The sequence below is a fragment of the Littorina saxatilis genome, linkage group LG2 (assembly GCF_037325665.1).
Source record: "Littorina saxatilis isolate snail1 linkage group LG2, US_GU_Lsax_2.0, whole genome shotgun sequence".
Lineage (NCBI taxonomy): Eukaryota > Metazoa > Mollusca > Gastropoda > Littorinimorpha > Littorinidae > Littorina > Littorina saxatilis.
In genome coordinates, this window is record NC_090246.1 from 18,159,447 (window position 1) to 18,179,790 (window position 20,344).

The 20,344-nt window shown below is 40.5% G+C and overlaps 1 protein-coding gene and 1 long non-coding RNA gene across 2 annotated transcripts in view; both read left to right on the top strand.

Moving 5' to 3' along the window:
- The first annotated feature begins 414 nt into the window (after positions 1-414).
- Positions 415-20,344, top strand: part of LOC138952199 (ADAM 17-like protease) — a 33,403-nt gene continuing 13,473 nt past the window's right edge. Inside the window, exons 1-8 of the mRNA XM_070323806.1 lie at positions 415-573; positions 5,791-5,923; positions 8,468-8,601; positions 11,595-11,683; positions 12,342-12,451; positions 13,078-13,166; positions 18,605-18,726; positions 19,292-19,384. Of these exons, the coding sequence (XP_070179907.1) occupies positions 522-573; positions 5,791-5,923; positions 8,468-8,601; positions 11,595-11,683; positions 12,342-12,451; positions 13,078-13,166; positions 18,605-18,726; positions 19,292-19,384 (822 nt within the window). The 5' untranslated portion in view covers positions 415-521. The remainder of the gene's footprint in view (positions 574-5,790; positions 5,924-8,467; positions 8,602-11,594; positions 11,684-12,341; positions 12,452-13,077; positions 13,167-18,604; positions 18,727-19,291; positions 19,385-20,344) is intronic.
- LOC138958395 (uncharacterized) lies at positions 1,014-5,057 on the top strand. The gene is made up of 2 exons (XR_011453390.1): positions 1,014-1,395; positions 4,580-5,057. It is a non-coding gene; the product is annotated as an uncharacterized lncRNA (long non-coding RNA).

Consider the following 20,344-nt stretch of genomic DNA (forward strand, 5'->3'; position numbering starts at 1 on the left):
GATTTGAAGGAGAGGTGTCACGACATGGCATCTGCACCCCTCTTTTTTTCTCGTCAGTATCTGAAATTGCTTAAAAGGACACTGCCTTTTTGTAAGTTGAACAATGTTGATTGCGATAAAATTATTTTGCCATATCCAAGGGCAATGATTGAATCCTTGCGTTGCATGTAGAACTTTTGCAACGCGCATGCGCGGCGCATCACGCAAAAAACAATTGCACAACCAAAAAAAGGTCCTTCAATTTACTGTCTTTATCATCTTGCAAACCTTACTATTCTATACTTCTACACATGTCATACAAGTAATATTCTGTCAGGTGATAAATGTGCCTACTTTTAAAGTGTATTGCGATTTTATTTGGGTTGATTTCTTGAACTGGGTTACATTACTTCGCCGCACAACTGTCCCGCGGTGATTTTGAATGATCTTGCCGGACTTCTGTGACGAAATTATGCTTAGTTACATTGTTTTTACTACTGATTTAGGCAAATGTTTTCAACGAGCTCTACTCCCTTAGCATCATGAGACTGGGTCGTGCATTTCTGTGCTTCTTGTTTGCTGTCAGTGGTTCAGGTGAGTAAATAAGTAAATTTTGTTCAAGTTTCATGTAACTTTGATTTATCGTCTGCTTCCATTCTTACAGAAAACCAGTGACTGGGGAGTTATCTTTCTGTTATGTGCTTGCTCATTCATGTTGGTTTGTTTTGTGTATTCTCAGTAACTGTTTAATGTTCATCTTCAGCAGTTTTATGGTGTTGACTCAGCCTTTTCTAAGCTTTTTCTGCAAACCGGGGAGCACCCCATACCATGATCATACCATGATACTCAGATACTGGCTAAACCGGCCATGATTGGTCGGTATTTTTGTTCGACAATCACGCATAAGCTTACATGACTTGAGAGAGAGAGAGAGAGAGAGAGAGTGAGAGACAAGACAACACAGATCAACACAAGACAAGACAAAATCTTTATTTCAGAGGGTAAAAGATGAGGACAATATGATTATGCTTTTTGACTCACATGCGAAGCAAAAGTGAGTCTATGTACTCACCCGAGTCGTCCGTCCGTCCGTCCCCCCCGTCCGTCCGTCCGGACGTCCGTCCGTCCGTCCGGAAAACTTTAACGTTGGATATTTCTTGGACACTATTCAGTCTATCAGTACCAAATTTGGCAAGATGGTGTATGATGACAAGGCCCCAAAAAACATACATAGCATCTTGACCTTGCTTCAAGGTCAAGGTCGCAGGGGCCATAAATGTTGTCTAAAAACAGCTATTTTTCACATTTTTCCCATTTTCTCTGAAGTTTTTGAGATTGAATACCTCACCTATATATGATATATAGGGCAAAGTAAGCCCCATCTTTTGATACCAGTTTGGTTTACCTTGCTTCAAGGTCAAGGTCACAGGAGCTCTTCAAAGTTGGATTGTATACATATTTTGAAGTGACCTTGACCCTGAACTATGGAAGATAACTGTTTCAAACTTAAAAATTATGTGGGACACATGTTATGCTTTCATCATGAGACACATTTGGTCACATATGATCAAGGTCAAGGTCACTTTGACCCTTATGAAATGTGACCAAAATAAGGTAGTGAACCACTAAAAGTGACCATATCTCATGGTAGAGCCAATAAGCACCATTGTACTTCCTATGTCTTGAATTAACAGCTTTGTGTTGCATGACCAAGGTCACATGTATTTTGGTAGGAAAAATGTGTAAAGCAGTTCTTAGTGTATGATGTCATTGCTAGGTTTAGTTATTTGACCTTGACCCTGAAGGTCAAGGTCATGTCAAGGTCAAGCATGTGAGTCGTATGGGCTTTGCCCTTCTTGTTTACATCCAGTCATCGCCTAGACGAGAGAGAGAAAGAGAGAGAGAGAGAGAGAGAGAGAGAGAGAGAAAGAGAGAGAGAGAGAGAGAGAGAGAGAGAGAGAGAGATTCAGATTCAGATTCAGAATCAAAACTTTAATACAAAGGGATGAAGGTTTTAAGCGATGCCTAATCTTCCAACCTGTCCCTTTTAGACATACATGACATTATACACTCTTCAAAAAAAGTTAAGGATCACTTTTTTACAAGCACGCCACACAAAACAGACAAGACCGAATTCTTTCATTTTTGAGTCACTTGAGAAAAAGTGACTCTATGTAATCGGTCAGTGTTAGTCTGTCCGGCCGGCCGTCCGGCCGGCCGTCCGTAGACACCACCTTAACGTTGGACTTTTCTCGGAAACTATCAAAGCGATCGGGCTCATATTTTGTTTAGTCGTGACCTCCAATGACCTCTACACTTTAACGATGGTTTCGTTGACCTTTGACCTTTTTCAAGGTCACAGGTCAGCGTCAAAGGAAAAATTAGACATTTTATATCTTTGACAAAGTTCATCGGATGTGATTGAAACTTTGTAGGATTATTCTTTACATCAAAGTATTTACATCTGTAGCCTTTTACGAACGTTATCAGAAAAACAAGGGAGATAACTAGCCTTTTCTGTTCGGCAACACACAACTTAACGTTGGGCTTTTCTCGGAAACTATAAAAGTGACCGGGCTCAAATTTTATGTGAACGTGACTCATTGTGTTGTGAATAGCAATTTCTTCCTGTCCATCTGATGCCTCATATAATATTCAGAACTGCGAAAGTGACTCGATCGAGCGTTTGCTCTTCTTGTTTAAAAATTATATAATTGAACAACCAAGGAGTAATGACAAACAAAGCAAAGATCGAACGCGGCAGCAACAATTTAGCTAGAGTGTGTCAAACGTGACAACCCTCGAAAATGGAATTCACAACAATGTGAATCAGTGTCAAAAACGCGTGTGCCCTCCGTTGTGTGCCAGGCATTCAACACATCGTTGGCGCATGGAGTGGATCAGGTTGCATATGAATGCTCTGGGAACTCCATTCCACTCTTGCTGGAGCCATTGCAGCAGTTGATCCAGATTGGCAGGAGGAGGATGATGTTGCTGTATCCGACGACAAAGCTCGTCCCACATGTGCTCTGTGGGGTTCAGGTCCGGGTTGTTGGCTGGCCACAGCATCCTGTTGACCCTGGCTTGCTGGATGAAGGTGTTTACAGCTGCAGAGCGGTGGGGAGGTGCGTTGTCATCCTGAAGAATCGCACGAGGGCCGATCACTTGGAGGACTGGAACGACCAGGGGTTGCAGGATCTCATTCTGGTAGCGGACACCGGTCAAGTTGCCCACTACATGGTACAGAGGTGTCCTTAGACGTGTGCTGATCCCTCCCCAGACCATCACAGAGCCTCCGCCAAAACGCTGTCGTTCCAGAACAGCGCCTTCTGCGAAGCGCTCTCCGCGACGCCTCCACACTCGGATGCGACCATCAGCAGGTTCCAAGCAACTCATCTGTAAACAACACCTGAGCCCACTGCTGACGTTGCCACCTCACATGTGAGTGCACCAGGCTCGGCGAGCTGCTCGGTGATTAGCAGTCAGGGTTGTTTAGTCCTCGGACTGGACGCCTTGCACGCAAGCCAAAGTTCGGATCGTCTGACCACTAACTACAGTGTTGGTGGTAGCTTGTAGGCGTTGCCTAATGTTGTTTGCCGTAGCCATTCTTTGTTGCATGGCCTGCCTCTGAATGAAGCGATCCTCTCTTTGTGTGGTGACTCTGGGCCGACCAGAACGTTGTCGCTCCTGCACTCTTCCAGTTGCGTGGAATCTTTGTTTTAGTCTGATGATGACAGAGGGAGCCACTGCAAGCCTCTGGACCACTTGCCTGGCAGCAACACCGTCTTGTAGCCATCCTATTGGCCTTCCTCTATCCAAATCGCTCAGTTTTCTTCGTGGGGGCATGTTGTAACTGTGCATAATTGTGTCAGCGTGTCAACCTTTAAGCACAAGCTGGTGAGCAAAGTTCATAGCCAGGACCCTGTTGTAGCACGTGCATCACAACCTTTTGCCCTGGCATGCGTTCCGCAAATTTCATGGGGCTATAATTTAAAAACACCCTTTTTCTTCCAAAATGCAGAAGCTTTTGAGAAGTCCCACAAAGGTAAATAACTCTGCCTGCCAAACAAAATTCTAGGTCACGACTCATTGTTCATTTGTTAATTCAAACACATTAATCTTTTAATTATTATGTCGATGTTTAATTTTTTGGCAATTTTTCATAATTAGATTCGTTTTTTAACCGATCCTTAACTTTTTTTGAAGAGTGTACATTACATTTATATATTTATATAACATGTTTTAAACAGCCAAACGAATAACTAATTAACTAAGAATTTGTAATCAGGTTAAAACTAACAAAAACACTATAGTCTATAGCTATAATAACGTGGTTCATGGATTAATAAAATGATGATTAAGATGTGATGCAGTAACCGAGTTATGATTTTTGAGTCACTTGAGAAAAAGTGACTCTATGTAATCGGTCAGTGTTAGTCTGTCCGGCCGGCCGGCCGGCCGGCCGGCCGTAGACACCACCTTAACGTTGGACTTTTCTCGGAAACTATCAAAGCGATCGGGCTCATATTTTGTTTAGTCGTGACCTCCAATGACCTCTACACTTTAACGATGGTTTCGTTGACCTTTGACCTTTTTCAAGTCCCGCAGTGGGGCACTGCGGTTATGAAATTAAAAGCCCCTCCTGTTTTTGGAACCGCAGGAGCTTTCTAGTTTGCTGTTAGGTAGATTTTTGGTTCCTCTTTCCTGTCATGCTCTCTTTTTCTTCATGAATTCTTTTCTTTTTTCTGCCTTCTTGCTCACTCACCTGTATTTTTTCCAAAAATCTCTTCTCTTGCCGCTTGTCTCGCGATTCATGTATAGTTTAATCTGTTAGTGTTCTGATGTAAGTCCAGCAGTAGATAGGTTAAGCCTATTTTAACATACTGGAAACTGGTAATCTTCCAGTAGGTATTAATTTAGTTTTACTAAAGCCTGCTGGGACACAAGTAATGGGTTAGTGCATTTGTAAACAGGAATCGCTTGACAAGTGGCCCCCTTCATCCCCCCCTTCCTCGTCCTGATATGGCTCTGCGTAGTCGGCTGGACGTTAAGCAACAAATAAACAAACAAACAAACAAACCTTTTTCAAGGTCACAGGTCAGCGTCAAAGGAAAAATTAGACATTTTATATCTTTGACAAAGTTCATCGGATGTGATTGAAACTTTGTAGGATTATTCTTTACATCAAAGTATTTACATCTGTAGCCTTTTACGAACGTTATCAGAAAAACAAGGGAGATAACTAGCCTTTTCTGTTCGGCAACACACAACTTAACGTTGGGCTTTTCTCGGAAACTATAAAAGTGACCGGGCTCAAATTTTATGTGAACGTGACTCATTGTGTTGTGAATAGCAATTTCTTCCTGTCCATCTGATGCCTCATATAATATTCAGAACTGCGAAAGTGACTCGATCGAGCGTTTGCTCTTCTTGTCAAGTGTAGGGAGAGAATTATTGTTGACAAAGATATTTTTGAACGTTTTTTTTAAAAGACGAAATGGTTTGGCATGTTTTAAAAGAGAGACAGAGACAGAGACACAGAGAGGGAGAGATTATACGTTATTTGCGTGTTTGACCAAATCATGACTTATATTTGACACAGATCGAAACAGCCAATGTTCCAGGAATGCGCGTCGAGGTGAAGGACTGTCAAGATTTGTTTCTAATGTACAATGTTATAATAATAATATTATTACGTCACATGGCTCAAATAAGGGAACTCCAGTGTTCAATACTATAGCTACATGCATAAAGCTTCTTTTCCAGCATGAACAAATTTGTCTGTTGAATTTCCAAAGCTCTACCTTTCAGCTGATCTTGACACAAATGTGCGATACTTTGAAACTTTGGAGTCAGATGACCTGCATGTTACGTCAATAACTAAAAGGAGTGCTGATGGAAAGCTCTCTCGTACCAAGCACATTCGCTTCAGAACGCTTGGCAGGTATGTGTGTCATATTCGTTTTTGGCTCATCTGAGTAATCAGTGAGTCACAGTAATGAGCAATATTCGTCTATGGACGGGCGGACAGCCAGCCGAGCGGCGTCCGTTCAGGAACAAAAACCTTAAGGTTGAGGTTTTCTCACTTGTTTACGAAGCTAGTGCTTTGAAACTTCGCAGTTTAAGGGTTTGATTGCCTCACGATATGATCCTAAATTGATTGACCTTTATCAAGTTTTAAGGTCACAGCGAGGTCGCCTTGGGATCGAAGAATGAAAAATTATCAATTTCTTACATGTTTTAGAAGTCAGGGCTATGCTATGAGTATGATCATTATATTTAGTCAAGTTTTGACTAAATATTTTAACATCGAGGGGGAATCGAAACGAGGGTCGTGGTGTATGTGCGTCTGTCTGTCTGTCTGTGTGTGTGTGTGTGTAGAGCGATTCAGACTAAACTACTGGACCGATCTTTATGAAATTTGACATGAGAGTTCCTGGGTATGAAATCCCCGAACGTTTTTTTCATTTTTTTGATAAATGTCTTTGATGACGTCATATCCGGCTTTTCGTGAAAGTTGAGGCGGCACTGTCACGCCCTCATTTTTCAACCAAATTGGTTCAAATTTTGGTGAAGTAATCTTCGACGAAGCCCGGACTTCGGTATTGCATTTCAGCTTGGTGGCTTAAAAATTAATTAATGACTTTGGTCATTAAAAATCTGAAAATTGTAAAAAAAAATTAAAATTTTCAAAACGATCCAAATTTACGTTTATCTTATTCTCCATCATTTGCTGATTCCAAAAACATATAAATATGTTATATTCGGATTAAAAACAAGCTCTGAAAATTAAATATATAAAAATTATTATCAAAATTAAATTGTCCAAATCAATTTCAAAACACTTTCATCTTATTCCTTGTCGGTTCCTGATTCCAAAAACATATAGATATGATATGTTTGGATTAAAAACACGCTCAGAAAGTTAAAACAAAGAGAGGTCAGAAAAGCGTGCTATCCTTCTTAGCGCAACTACTACCCCGCTCTTCTTGTCAATTTCACTGCCTTTGCCATGAGCGGTGGACTGACGATGCTACGAGTATACGGTCTTGCTGAAAAATGGCAGCTACTTGACTAAATATTGTATTTTCGCCTTACGCGACTTGTTTTCTTTTCTTGTTAACATTTTGAATGTGAGTGAAAAGCATATTTCAAAAACTGTGGAACGGATTTTTATGAAAATGTGTAGACAAATCTTTCCACGTATATTTACGCGAGCACATTATTCAGGTGTGCGTGCGTGCGTACGTGCGTGCGTGCGTGCGTGCGTATATTATCACATGGTCAGTATCGACAACACACACACAAAGTTTCCAGTCTGTAGGTTATATGGTCCGATTTTTTCCGTCTCTCCAAAATGTGTTCCAAATTACAACTCCGAAATTGTCAATGACACCAACGCTTTCATGTCCTCGCGATTGCCTTGAACCAAGCTGTAACTTTTTTCTTCAGATCACCGATTATCTGGGGGGTGACGGTGGTGTTGTGTTGTGTATACTCAGACATTCAAATAATCAAAAGGGTAAAAGTATGAAGGATTTAAATTAGGTAAGTATGGCTACCGCTCAATAATAAACCTCGTTCTGTTGATGAGTCGACCCCCGAATTTGGAAACTTTTTTTGAAATCGCACAAAAATCAGACTAATGTAATCTACAAAATTACGACTTTGTGGAAAGTCCATGCATAGGCTGAAGTTAATATATAAACCAAATATTAAGCAATAATATTTGGTTTACATAATATGTAGACGTTATTAGTATTGTGTGTAGCAGGGCCGGACTAGGTAAGTACTAGGGGGGGGGGGGTTACATATGGGGGTCCAGGGGGCGAAGCGCCTTGGTGGGGGTCCAGGGGGCGAAGCCCCTTGGTGAGGGTCCAGGGGGCGAAGCCCCCTTGGTGGGGGTTGCAAGCTGAACGTTTTTTGATGTTTCTGGAGGGAAAGGAAGCCTCTCCTTGAACGAAAAAGGTAAATTCGACAGCAAGCTGTATAGGCAATGAAGAAGAATTGAGATTGTAAGGACTCATACTTTCCATCACAAAAATCGTTGAAGAAAAATGTCTTGAGGGGGTGAGAGGTGCGATTTCTCCTCGGATTTCATGATGATCCAGATGCAACCCCCCCTCCCTCCCCCACAGAAAAAAAGCGTTTGGGAGGTACATGCTTAAGCCAGGGGGGGGGGGGGTGCGCAACCCCTGTAACCCCCCCCCCCCCCCCTAGTCCGGCCCTGTGTAGGTGGCACAGTTTGGAGGGTCACACGGTACTAGGCTAAAGCTTAAAACACAAAATGTCATAAAGGGTGGGTCAGGGTAAGTGTTAGAATGTTTTTGGCATGTCCTGATGTGAGTATGTGTTCGTCCGTCTGTCTGTCGGTCTAATTGTATGTTTGGCAGCGGTTTTAGATATCCAGTTCATCTTCAGAGGCTATAGAAGCCATACAACAAAATTTAGTCGTATTATTTTTGTTTCTCTTTCTTATTTGTAACAGAGAGTTCAACTTAGTGCTTTACCCGGGATCTTCCGTTCTAAGTTCGAAGTTCAGAGCAGTAACGGTTGACAAGCATGGAAAAAACGAGCCCTTTTATATCAACCGTAACGACTTCTACTCTGGCCACCTTGCAGGTTTGTTCCACAGTGTGAGAGAGTGAACCGATTTTTTTCAGCAGTAATTAGCATGTACTAGTTTACGTTTTCCCTCTGAAGAAATATATTCACTGTATGAATGTAGAAAGTGACAAGTCACAATACAGACAGTTATCGGTTTTTGACTCACATGCGAAGCAAAAGTGAGTCTATGTACTCACCCGAGTCGTCCGTCCGTCCGTCCCCCCCGCCCGGACGTCCGTCCGGAAAACTTTAACGTTGGATATTTCTTGGACACTATTCAGTCTATCAGTACCAAATTTGGCAAGATGGTGTATGATGACAAGGCCCCAAAAAACATACATGGCATCTTGACCTTGCTTCAAGGTCAAGGTCGCAGGGGCCATAAATGTTGTCTAAAAAACAGCTATTTTTCCTATTTTTGACTCACATGCGAAGCAAAAGTGAGTCTATGTACTCACCCGAGTCGTCCGTCCGTCCGTCCGGAAAACTTTAACGTTGGATATTTCTTGGACACTATTCAGTCTATCAGTACCAAATTTGGCAAGATGGTGTATGATGACAAGGCCCCAAAAAACATACATAGCATCTTGACCTTGCTTCAAGGTCAAGGTCGCAGGGGCCATAAATGTTGTCTAAAAAACAGCTATTTTTCACATTTTTCACATTTTCTCTAAAGTTTTTGAGATTGAATACCTCACCTATATATGATATATAGGGCAAAGTAAGCCCCATCTTTTGATACCAGTTTGGTTTACCTTGCTTCAAGGTCAAGGTCACAGGAGCTCTTCAAAGTTGGATTGTATACATATTTTGAAGTGACCTTGACCCTGAACTATGGAAGATAACAGTTTCAAACTTAAAAATTATGTGGGGCACATGTTATGCTTTCATCATGAGACACATTTGGTCACATATGATCAAGGTCAAGGTCACTTTGACCCTTATGAAATGTGACCAAAATAAGGTAGTGAACCACTAAAAGTGACCATATCTCATGGTAGAAAGAGCCAATAAGCACCATTGTACTTCCTATGTCTTGAATTAACAGCTTTGTGTTGCATGACCTTGGATGACCTTGACCTTGGGTCAAGGTCACATGTATTTTGGTAGGAAAAATGTGTAAAGCAGTTCTTAGTGTATGATGTCATTGCTAGGTTTAGGTCAAGCATGTGAGTCGTATGGGCTTTGCCCTTCTTGTATTGACTCACATGCGAAGCAAAAGTGAGTCTATGTACTCACCCGAGTCGTCCGTCCGTCCGTCCGGACGTCCGTCCGGACGTCCGTCCGTCCGTCCGGAAAACTTTAACGTTGGATATTTCTTGGACACAATTCAGTCTATCAGTACCAAATTTGGCAAGATGGTGTATGATGACAAGGCCCCAAAAAACATACATAGCATCTTGACCTTGCTTCAAGGTCAAGGTCGCAGGGACCATAAATGTTGCCTAAAAAACAGCTATTTTTCACATTTTTCCCATTTTCTCTGAAGTTTTTGAGATTCAATACCTCACCTATATATGATATATAGGGCAAAGTAAGCCCCATCTTTTGATACCAGTTTGGTTTACCTTGCTTCAAGGTCAAGGTCACAGGAGCTCTTCAAAGTTGGATTGTATACATATTTTGAAGTGACCTTGACCCTGAACTATGGAAGATAACTGTTTCAAACTTAAAAATTATGTGGGGCACATGTTATGCTTTCATCATGAGACACATTTGGTCACATATGATCAAGGTCAAGGTCACTTTGACCCTTATGAAATGTGACCAAAATAAGGTAGTGAACCACTAAAAGTGACCATATCTCATGGTAGAAAGAGCCAATAAGCACCATTGTACATCCTATGTCTTGAATTAACAGCTTTGTGTTGCATGACCTTGGATGACCTTGACCTTGGGTCAAGGTCACATGTATTTTGGTAGGAAAAATGTGTAAAGCATGTGAGTCGTATGGGCTTTGCCCTTCTTGTTCCCATTTTCTCTGAAGTTTTTGAGATTCAATACCTCACCTATATATGATATATAGGGCAAAGTAAGCCCCATCTTTTGATACCAGTTTGGTTTACCTTGCTTCAAGGTCAAGGTCACATGAGCTCTTCAAAGTTGGATTGTATACATATTTTGAAGTGACCTTGACCCTGAACTATGGAAGATAACTGTTTCAAATTTAAAAATTATGTGGGGCACATGTTATGCTTTCATCATGAGACACATTTGGTCACATATGATCAAGGTCAAGGTCACTTTGACCCTTATGAAATGTGACCAAAATAAGGTAGTGAACCACTAAAAGTGACCATATCTCATGGTAGAAAGAGCCAATAAGCACCATTGTACTTCCTATGTCTTGAATTAACAGCTTTGTGTTGCATGACCTTGGATGACCTTGGGTCAAGGTCACATATATTTTGGTAGGAAAAATGTGTAAAGCAGTTCTTAGTGTATGATGTCATTGCTAGGTTTAGTTATTTGACCTTGAAGGTCAAGGTCATGTAAAGGTCAAGGTCAAGCATGTGAGTCGTATGGGCTTTGCCCTTCTTGTTGTAATTGTACATATATTCGAAGTTTTATTTTTGTTGCACTCTGAATTTGCTATCGTTTTTGAAGACTCACCTTAGCACTGAGCGGTGTCCGTTTGGTGGGGGGGGGGGGGGGGGGTGCAAGTTTGTATATGTGGGATATTCTCAAGGTTTGATAACTAAGAAGAAAAGAGGGAAACTAGCTTCCATTAGGGGAGGGGGGGCCCAGGGGTCAGTTTCCTAGCCTTAATAGCACTGACCGGTGTCCGTCTGCTCAGTTGGAGGGGGGGGGGGGGGGGGTGCAAGTTTGTATATGTGGGATATTTTTAGGGTTTGATAACTAAGAAAAAAAGAGGGAAACTAGTTTCTACCAGGGGGGGGGGGGGGGGGGGGGTCAGTTTCTTAGTGGCATACGAATGGACTAAATGCTTTGACATCGCTTTACTTGTTTTTGTGTGTGTGTTTTCTTTATTTGTTTACGTTTTGCAGAAAACAGCTCTGTCGAGGTTACTGCCCATTTTGAAGAAGGAGTTCTGTCATCAAGTATACATTTCCACAATGACACATATGTGGTTGAGGTGAGGTTTTCTTTTCCTTATATAAGTGAAGTATAAGTCTAATTGATTATCAGTGTACGGCTGGCACACTTAACAGTTAACGTTCATGCTTTCTGAAAATGCTTCCAGGGTTTTATGACGTCCATACTTGATGGAAACCTGGTTCACCCTTATCAAATGTTAAAGCCATATGTACTCGATGACTATACACGCTAATTGCTTTACCAACAGCTGGAGACATGCTAAATTAAGTTCCCTGCAAAATATTGTGGTCTAGGACCCCTTCAATGTTGAGATATGTTAATTTTCATTTTGATCTGGATCGTCCTATTTATAGATTTGCCAACAGAGGTAGCGTTGACGCAAGGGAAATAACTCCGCGTCTTTGTTTACATCCAAAGTTTTTGAGACTCTAAAACAAGCTGTAATGCATGTATATGGTCCGCGCATGGCGACATATCGTCATTACATGGTCTTATGGTGCGTTTGACATCGATTATGGGCAAACTACACTTTGTAAACACGGGAGCGCGTACATATGCCTTTAAGGTCACAGCACGATGGAGTTTCACGGTTTGGGACAAAAAATGGAAAGTGTTCATAGTTAGAGCTAGAGGTTAGAAACTTCACGTCAATATTTCGTATACAATCTTGCTTTCTGTCTGTGTATGTGTTTTAGCCTGCCTGGAGGCATCGCAAACCATCAGAGAACTTCACCATGATTTCTTACAGAGGATCAGATGTTAACTGGGATGAAATTTTACCTTTTGACCCCAAAACAGGAAAGCGGTATGGTTTTATAAAGCGTCCTAACAATGTTTAAGTTTGACTTGTTTGAAGTCTGTTTGTACATTTAAGAATGTTTGGTTAACACCTACAGTATAACTCTCTTTACTCAGTGAACATCATCAAGAATGTTCCCTTTTGTGTTCAAACGTGGTTTTATATGTTCATGCTCAGACATAGGCTACTGGCAGAGGTTGGTTTAGTTTGAAATTTTTGTTGTGCATGTATGGCATTAGGGACCAATCTATTTGTGAAAATGACCCATTGCTTGTATAACTGATTGATCAAATGACTATTACATTTTATGATTTTATCATAAATTAATTTATGTTCTAAATATTTTTGGAGAAAGACCAGAGCGCAGATAATTAAAACAGACACTTCCTAGCCACTCGCATAAACACACTTCAAATGCACAACGTACACACATCTTATGTACACACCTTGTTCTCATCTCATGTTCAATACACATTCATAACACCTCAAATATGTTTCTGTCGCTGAATGTATTTTCAGCGACTGCTGTTTTGATATATTATATTTTACACTGTACAGCGAAGCTGACTATTGCTTCCATGATAAAACAGAATATGGATTTCTGAGTCTCCTCACGTTAATTGTCCTTGCAGAACCAAACTGAAGGATGGCATCCGACTGCCAGAGGGGAGTGCTTACAACACACAACAGGCTTACGGGCAAAATGCAACGTATGCGGGAGGTAGGTATAATATACCTTTCTTCACATTGAAGCATATCTACAGTTGTGGGAATTGTCATTTTAATTTTGAAGGGTACCATGACAAAAAGCGCTGTATTTCAGCAAATAATGGGTGAATCGCTTTGAAAGTTTGCATATGTTACGCAATGTCCTGGAAACCGTTTTAAAGCCCGTCATAGTATTGGTCACTTGTGTCCAAAAAAATCATGACTTTGCATGTCCACAGACAAATGATTGATACTGGTGCTGCAAAAGTTTCATTTGCGCGGTGTATTCACTTGCGTAAATGTGCTAGTCGTGCAAACACATGAAAAACAATTGGAACGTTCACGCTGTTTCGAACTAACAGCAGTTATCCGATATCGCTGCGGTCACGCTTGGCTGGGCATCGGTGTGGCACAGTAATCATCCTAAAAATAGCAAGCGTTTTTACAGGCCTAGCAAATTTACGTCATTGCTTATACGCAAATGAAACTTTGGCAGTATCTGTATCAATCGTTTGTCTAAAGACACGCGAAGTCATGAATTTGTTGGACAGAACTGAACAATTCAATGACAAGTTTTAAAACATTTTTTTCCGGATCATGGCATAACAGCAGTACACATACCTGTAACAATCCAATTTTACTCAAAGTACGTCTAGTCTGTTAGCAATATATTCTGAAAGTTTGAAAGCATTCCACCAAATCATTGCTGAAATACAGCGCTTTTTGTCATGAATACCCCTCAAAATGGACGCAAAAACGTCCGTTTGTGACCGCTCGTGCGATCGACACCTGCATCAGTCAGAATAGCATAGCACACGAAATCCACAAGCTAGCTAAACAAAACAACATGTTCTGGGTAGATAATTGACTGGACTTTCCTCTCGTACGTTATAAGTTGCAAAATTTTGCCTATTGTGAGTGTTCGTCGATTTTAATTGGTCCTTTCCATTTTTGTCTGGTCGATTTTGAGGGTTCCCTTATTTGAGCTGCGGTCACGTGATCCATGTAAAAGAAATCTTTAGTCCGAAAGGTGATCCAGATAGTCAAGTGAACGGCCTTAACTTTCATATGAAGTTTGAATGAAATGACAAGGGAATTAATGCTTTAATTTAATAGCGACATTTGTCGCAATACCTTTTTGGCGAAGTTTAGTTTGGCTTATTGCACTGCAGAGATTCAGAGTTAGTTAACTTTCAAACACAATTTATACTATGAGAAAGGCCGGTGTATCCGGACTTTAAACTGACATTTTATGTTTACATTTTGCCAGGGATGCTGATATTTGCTTCTAAGTTCTTACGGGTGGCACCCCTACTGGAGGACGCGGATATTTTGAATTTGGTCATAAATACGAATCAACAGGTGCGGCAGTATATTTGGTGGTAATACCGACAATATTACGGAAATCCCATCGAGAACTTTTTTTAAACCATATTTTTGCACAAATACTGATTCTAACGACGGAAGTGGATGACCAAAAAGGCATTTAATATGTACTCGCACTCAGTGAATTTGACGAAATAGTGGAATTTTCTTCTGCTTTGACGTTTTTATTTCAGTTGAGATTATCATCTTGCATACTGCTACACTTGCTGGATATACTCAATCCACTGGCAATCGACTCAGCTTCCTGGTTTTGTTTAAGTCAATATCGCTATCCGCTTTTCTTTTCGGGTTGACTCACTCTCTCTCCACCCCCCTCCATCTCTCTCTCTCTCTCTCTCTCTCTCTCTCTGTCTTTCTTTCTCTCTCTCTCTCCCTCTCTCTGTCTCTCTCTCTCTTTTTATCTCTCTCTCTCTCTTCCTCCCTCTTTCTCTCTCTCTGTCTCTCGCTCGCTCTGTCTCTCGCTCGGCTCGCTCTCTCTCTCTTCCTCCCTCTCTCTCTCTCTCTTTATATCTCTCTCTCTCTTCCTCCCTCTTTCTCTCTCTGTCTCGCTCGCTCTGTCTGTCTGTCTGTCTGTCTGTCTCTCTCTCTCTCTCTCTCTCTCTCTCTCTCTCTCTCTCTCTCTCTCTCTCTCTCTCTCTCATGTGAGCGCGCGTGTCAACTGCAGACATGTTTATTTGAAGAAAATGCCGCAATTTCCTGCTGCTTCAAAGCTCAGACACTCATGACAAAAGCACTAAAAGTCTCTCACTTTTAAACTGTCTGTTAAAAATCAGTTTTTTTAACAGAAACAAAAAATCCACATTGATACAAGAATGGAAAATAGTGAAAAATCTAAGTCAAGCGGATAGGAAACCGGTGATAAATTATGTAAACTATGTAATACGACTGTAATGCAGTTTGATGTCAAGTACATCTAACACAAATTAAGTAAAAATTTACTGCAAGAACATCTGATACCTGGAAAATGCTTGTCACTTGTGTCTGTAATACGACAATGGCCAGTACAGACCTGGTTACTGTACGAAATTTGCGTACAATCTTACGAAATTGAAGACCGCTGTACGATTATACGCCAGACATTAAAATCATACGCAAAAAAAAGAAAGAAAAAAAAATATTTAAAAAAAAAAAAATAAAAAAAAATTAAAAAATAAACAGTATATAAGTCTGAAGAGGACTGTGTGAGCCTAGAAAGCAATGTGTAAAGAGGACTGTATGAGACCAGAAAATACTGACCAGTGACAGAAATGAAGGGCTGACTCAATACTGCTGACAGCAGCTGATGCAAATTTTCCTCATAGGTCAAAAATAAAAATTATGTTTTTCTATCATTCGTTTTGTGTCACATTTTCAAATATCTAATAGTGTATGGGGTTTTTTTCTCAACAAAAATGTTTTAATTTACTTTCAGCACAAATTCTTTCTTACATGTATTTACAGTCTTTAAATAATGGGGTTTGAGGGGGGAATAAAGCACAGTGTGTACCTCGAGAATGAATTGTACACCTTAAAATTCTGATTGTACACATTTTTGACTCACATGCGAAGCAAAAGTGAGTCTATGTACTCACCCGAGTCGTCCATCCGGACGTCCGTCCGGACGTCCGTCCGGAAAACTTTAACGTTGGATATTTCTTGGACACTATTCAGTCTATCAGTACCAAATTTGGCAAGATGGTGTATGATGACAAGGCCCCAAAAAACATACATAGCATCTTGACCTTGCTTCAAGGTCAAGGTCGCAGGGGCCATAAATGTTGCCTAAAAAACAGCTATTTTTCACATTTTTCACATTTTCTCTGAAGTTTTTGAGATTCAATACCTCACCTATATATGATATATAGGGCAAAGTAAGCCCCATCTTTTGATACCAGTTTGGTTTACCTTGCTTCAAGGTCACAGGAGCTCTTCAAAGTTGGATTGTATACATATTTTGAAGTGACCTTGACCCTGAACTATGGAAGATAACTGTTTCAAACTTAAAAATTATGTGGGGCACATGTTATGCTTTCATCATGAGACACATTTGGTCACATATGATCAAGGTCAAGGTCACTTTGACCCTTATGAAATGTGACCAAAATAAGGTAGTGAACCACTAAAAGTGACCATATCTCATGGTAGAAAGAGCCAATAAGCACCATTGTACTTCCTATGTCTTGAATTAACAGCTTTGTGTTGCATGACCTTGGATGACCTTGGGTCAAGGTCACATGTATTTTGGTAGGAAAAATGTGTAAAGCAGTTCTTAGTGTATGATGTCATTGCTAGGTTTAGTTATTTGACCTTGACCCTGAAGGTCAAGGTCATGTAAAGGTCAAGGTCAAGCATGTGAGTCGTATGGGCTTTGCCCTTCTTGTTAGTCTCATTTTTACACCAGGAAATTTTAGTGGTAATCAGGTCTGCCAGTAGAAGAAAAATCAACCGGACAGAATTAACAGAACTAAACTAACGAAAAAACGACTATGTAACACGGTCTTTAGTATTAAGCAGGATGCTATAAGTCGGTCAAGGTTATGAGTCAGAGCCACAGCTAGTACCGTCCTTACTCCGGGGCTCGCCAGTTATTATTACGCTTTCAAGTTTCTCTTTGTGGGATGCTTCTCTCTCTCTCCCTCCCTCTCTCCCTCTCCCTCTCTCTCCCTCTCCCTCTCCCCCTCTCTCTCTCTTTATCTGTAGCCTACTCTGTGTGTGTGTGTGTGTGTGTGTGTGTGTGTGTGTGTGTGTGTTGCGGCCGGGTGGGGGCTGGTGAAGGGGGGGGGGGGACAAAAAGGAAAAACGGTACTAGATCACTACAATGCAACACATTCAATGAATGATAGTTTGCCACAATTGCATATTACCCAATATTGACGGACTGTGTGATGATATCTGCTGCTATGGTCTGTTGAGACAGTGATATCAAAATCGATTTTGATATCACTGTCGAAACAGACCAATAGCAGAAGATATCATCACACAGTCCGTCAATGTTAGCTATATTGCTATTTCTCTGGACATTTTGCATTCACTGTACAGAAATTACAAAAGCATTTGTTTCAATTTTGGCTATTCCATATCCCTCCCTCTGATTATTATTTCTTTTTGTTCACTCTTTTCTTGTACTTTCCAGTGTTTCCAAATGTCTTTTCTTTCAAAAAGTAATTAATTACTTGCTCAACTAAATTCTGGGATAATTACATTTCAATATTTATTTTTTAGTTTTTAAATTTATGTGTCTTTGTTTTTGAAGTGGGGAAGCAAAAAAGAGGTCGTCGATATCAAAACTGATATCGACAGAAATGTCGTCGATATCACTTTTGCAATGAGCTCAGTTTTGCCCAATTGACCAATGGAAATCTACGTAACATATGAAATAGCAATATATGTGTATACCGGCTTACATTCTTCTCGTCCTCTTTGTCTGCCGCAAGTCCTCTTTCGCCACAAAACGCTACAAGCTGGGCACAGATGAAAAATAGCGACACGTGCATTTTGCAGCCGAACTTCATGACGCGCGCGTAAAAGGGGAATCCCCGGGAGTTCTCATTGCTTGAGAAAATTATATAAAAATGAAAATGTAACGAAACGCGAAAATGTGGCAGTTTGTCAGTAGGCTTGATATTTATCACTCGTATCATAGGAGTATTTGAAGTGTCTTGCACAAGCAGCAAAAGTGCAGAAATGGCTATTTTGACCCATTTGACCAGATAGTACTGGCCAACCAGGTAATACTTTTACCCTTCGGAAAAAGGATGTCTTAGAGACTGTAATTAGACCTTTTATTTTATAAACGCTCCATTTGAAGTCCAAAATCACAAGTTTCTTTCAGTAAACCCTTATTTTGCAATAACTGTCGTCTGGTACAGCCAAAGGGAGATAGTTCACAAATCGAACATGGTTTTCAGATAGAGCACTTAAAAACCGTTACATCGATATATAATATGACGTGACGTTTGCATGTTATGAACATATACAACTTGTTTGAAATCAGAGGCAACATTCTCAATTATTTTAAGACAACTAGATATGAAAATGTGTACATAGCGACCTTCTTGTACATGAAAACGTTCTCTATATTTGTAGGCGATTCACGGCACAAGAGGGGAGCAGTTGAAAAAAACACCTGCCCACTGCTGGTCGTGGCTGATTACTATTTCTTTAAAAACATGGGTAACAACAAGCGTCAAATTTCAGCTTCATTTATTGTAAGTAAAGCCTTTCAAATTGCATGCACTTTTTTGTGGTTGTGTTTTTGTTATGTGTGTAAACATTTTGGTAACAAAAAGTGCGGACCAGAGCAGTTCAACTGTTTCAGAGCAAAATAGATGATTGCTTGAGACAGTAAAAATATCAGAGAAACCAAATGTGTGTGATTGAAAAAAAGCCTCCTCAGTCCTGTCATTTATGCCACAAGTTCTAGCATTTGGTCACGATACAGATTCAGAGAACACTCTTTGGAGACTTCAAAGCTTCAGCCGTTTAGGTAGGTTTTCCAAGACTTAGGTCGATATGCATATGTGTGGATAAACACCGTCTGTTTTAACAAGACTAAACACAGAAGTTTTATTTCCATGAACTGTGTGCTACAATCAAAACAAATTTGTTTTGCTCGTTTGCAGTAATGAGTTTCTGAAGCAGTTCCAATTTGACTAATTTGGTGGTTTGAGAGTATTTTTTTGTAGAGCAATGTATTGTGCTTGAATTCATGTACATCAAACAAGAAGTACCAACAAGTTTGTGGATAGAAATGCACCGGTACATTTGTTGCAGATTTCAACCATCCAGAAAGTCAACGTTCACTACAAAAGAACTGTCTTTGATGCTGACAATGGGTTTTATGACATGGGATTCCAAATTGATGAGGTATAGTTATTTCTTCCCTTTTGACACTGGGGCTTTGAAACTTTACACATTTCTAGGGTTTGATGACCTAGATATGACCCAAGTCCAGCTAACCCTTCTAAAACTTTCTAGAGCACAGTGGGGTGGAGTTCGGGTGCAAAATATGGAACATTTTCAATTTCTTCAACGTCATTGAAGCTTTAGCCTGGAAACTTTACATACGTCGAGGGTTTTATGACCTTTAAACATGACCTAAGTCTGGTTGACCGTTCAAATGTCAAGGACTTACAGTGGGGTTGAGTTAGGGTTATACAATGGATTTTTTGTGTCTCTTTTGAAACTACTGCTTTGAAACTGTTCATACTTCCAGAGTTTGACCTCCTGATATGACTTAAATGTGTTGACCCTCAACAAATTTCAAGGTCACAATGGGGTCAGGCTTAGGTAAAAAAATGAAAAACTAGTGTTTTCTTAATTTTTGATAATAGTAATAATAATAATAATAATTGTCAGTAAGTACTGGTGTCACATGACTGATGTGAACCAGTTGATTAGCTAATGGCGATGCGCTTAAATCTGTTAGCGCACTCTTGGAAGTTGGAGTGCGATAACTTTTCCACAGAGCGTATTCTTACGCCCTTTGCCAAAGCGAGACTGTACTCTCATCCTCAGAATTAATTTATGACATGTAGCTTATATTCTCCACTTTACCAAAAAATAACCATAAATTTCATGCGGCTCAAAGCAGAAGTGTTATTTTCTCTGACAGATCGCAGGCGCCTGTGCCACAGTGAATCCCACTGATCTAAAAATAGAAGCGGCTGTGTCTCTTCCACAATGGTCTCTTCTCGTTTTGACTTGCAAAGATCCTTCTCATATGCCGTGTTAGTGGCATGTAGCTTATTAACCACATTACCAAATGATGAGTTAGTATAAAATTCCCAGCGGCAAACACAAAACACGTGTTATTCAGATAACGTA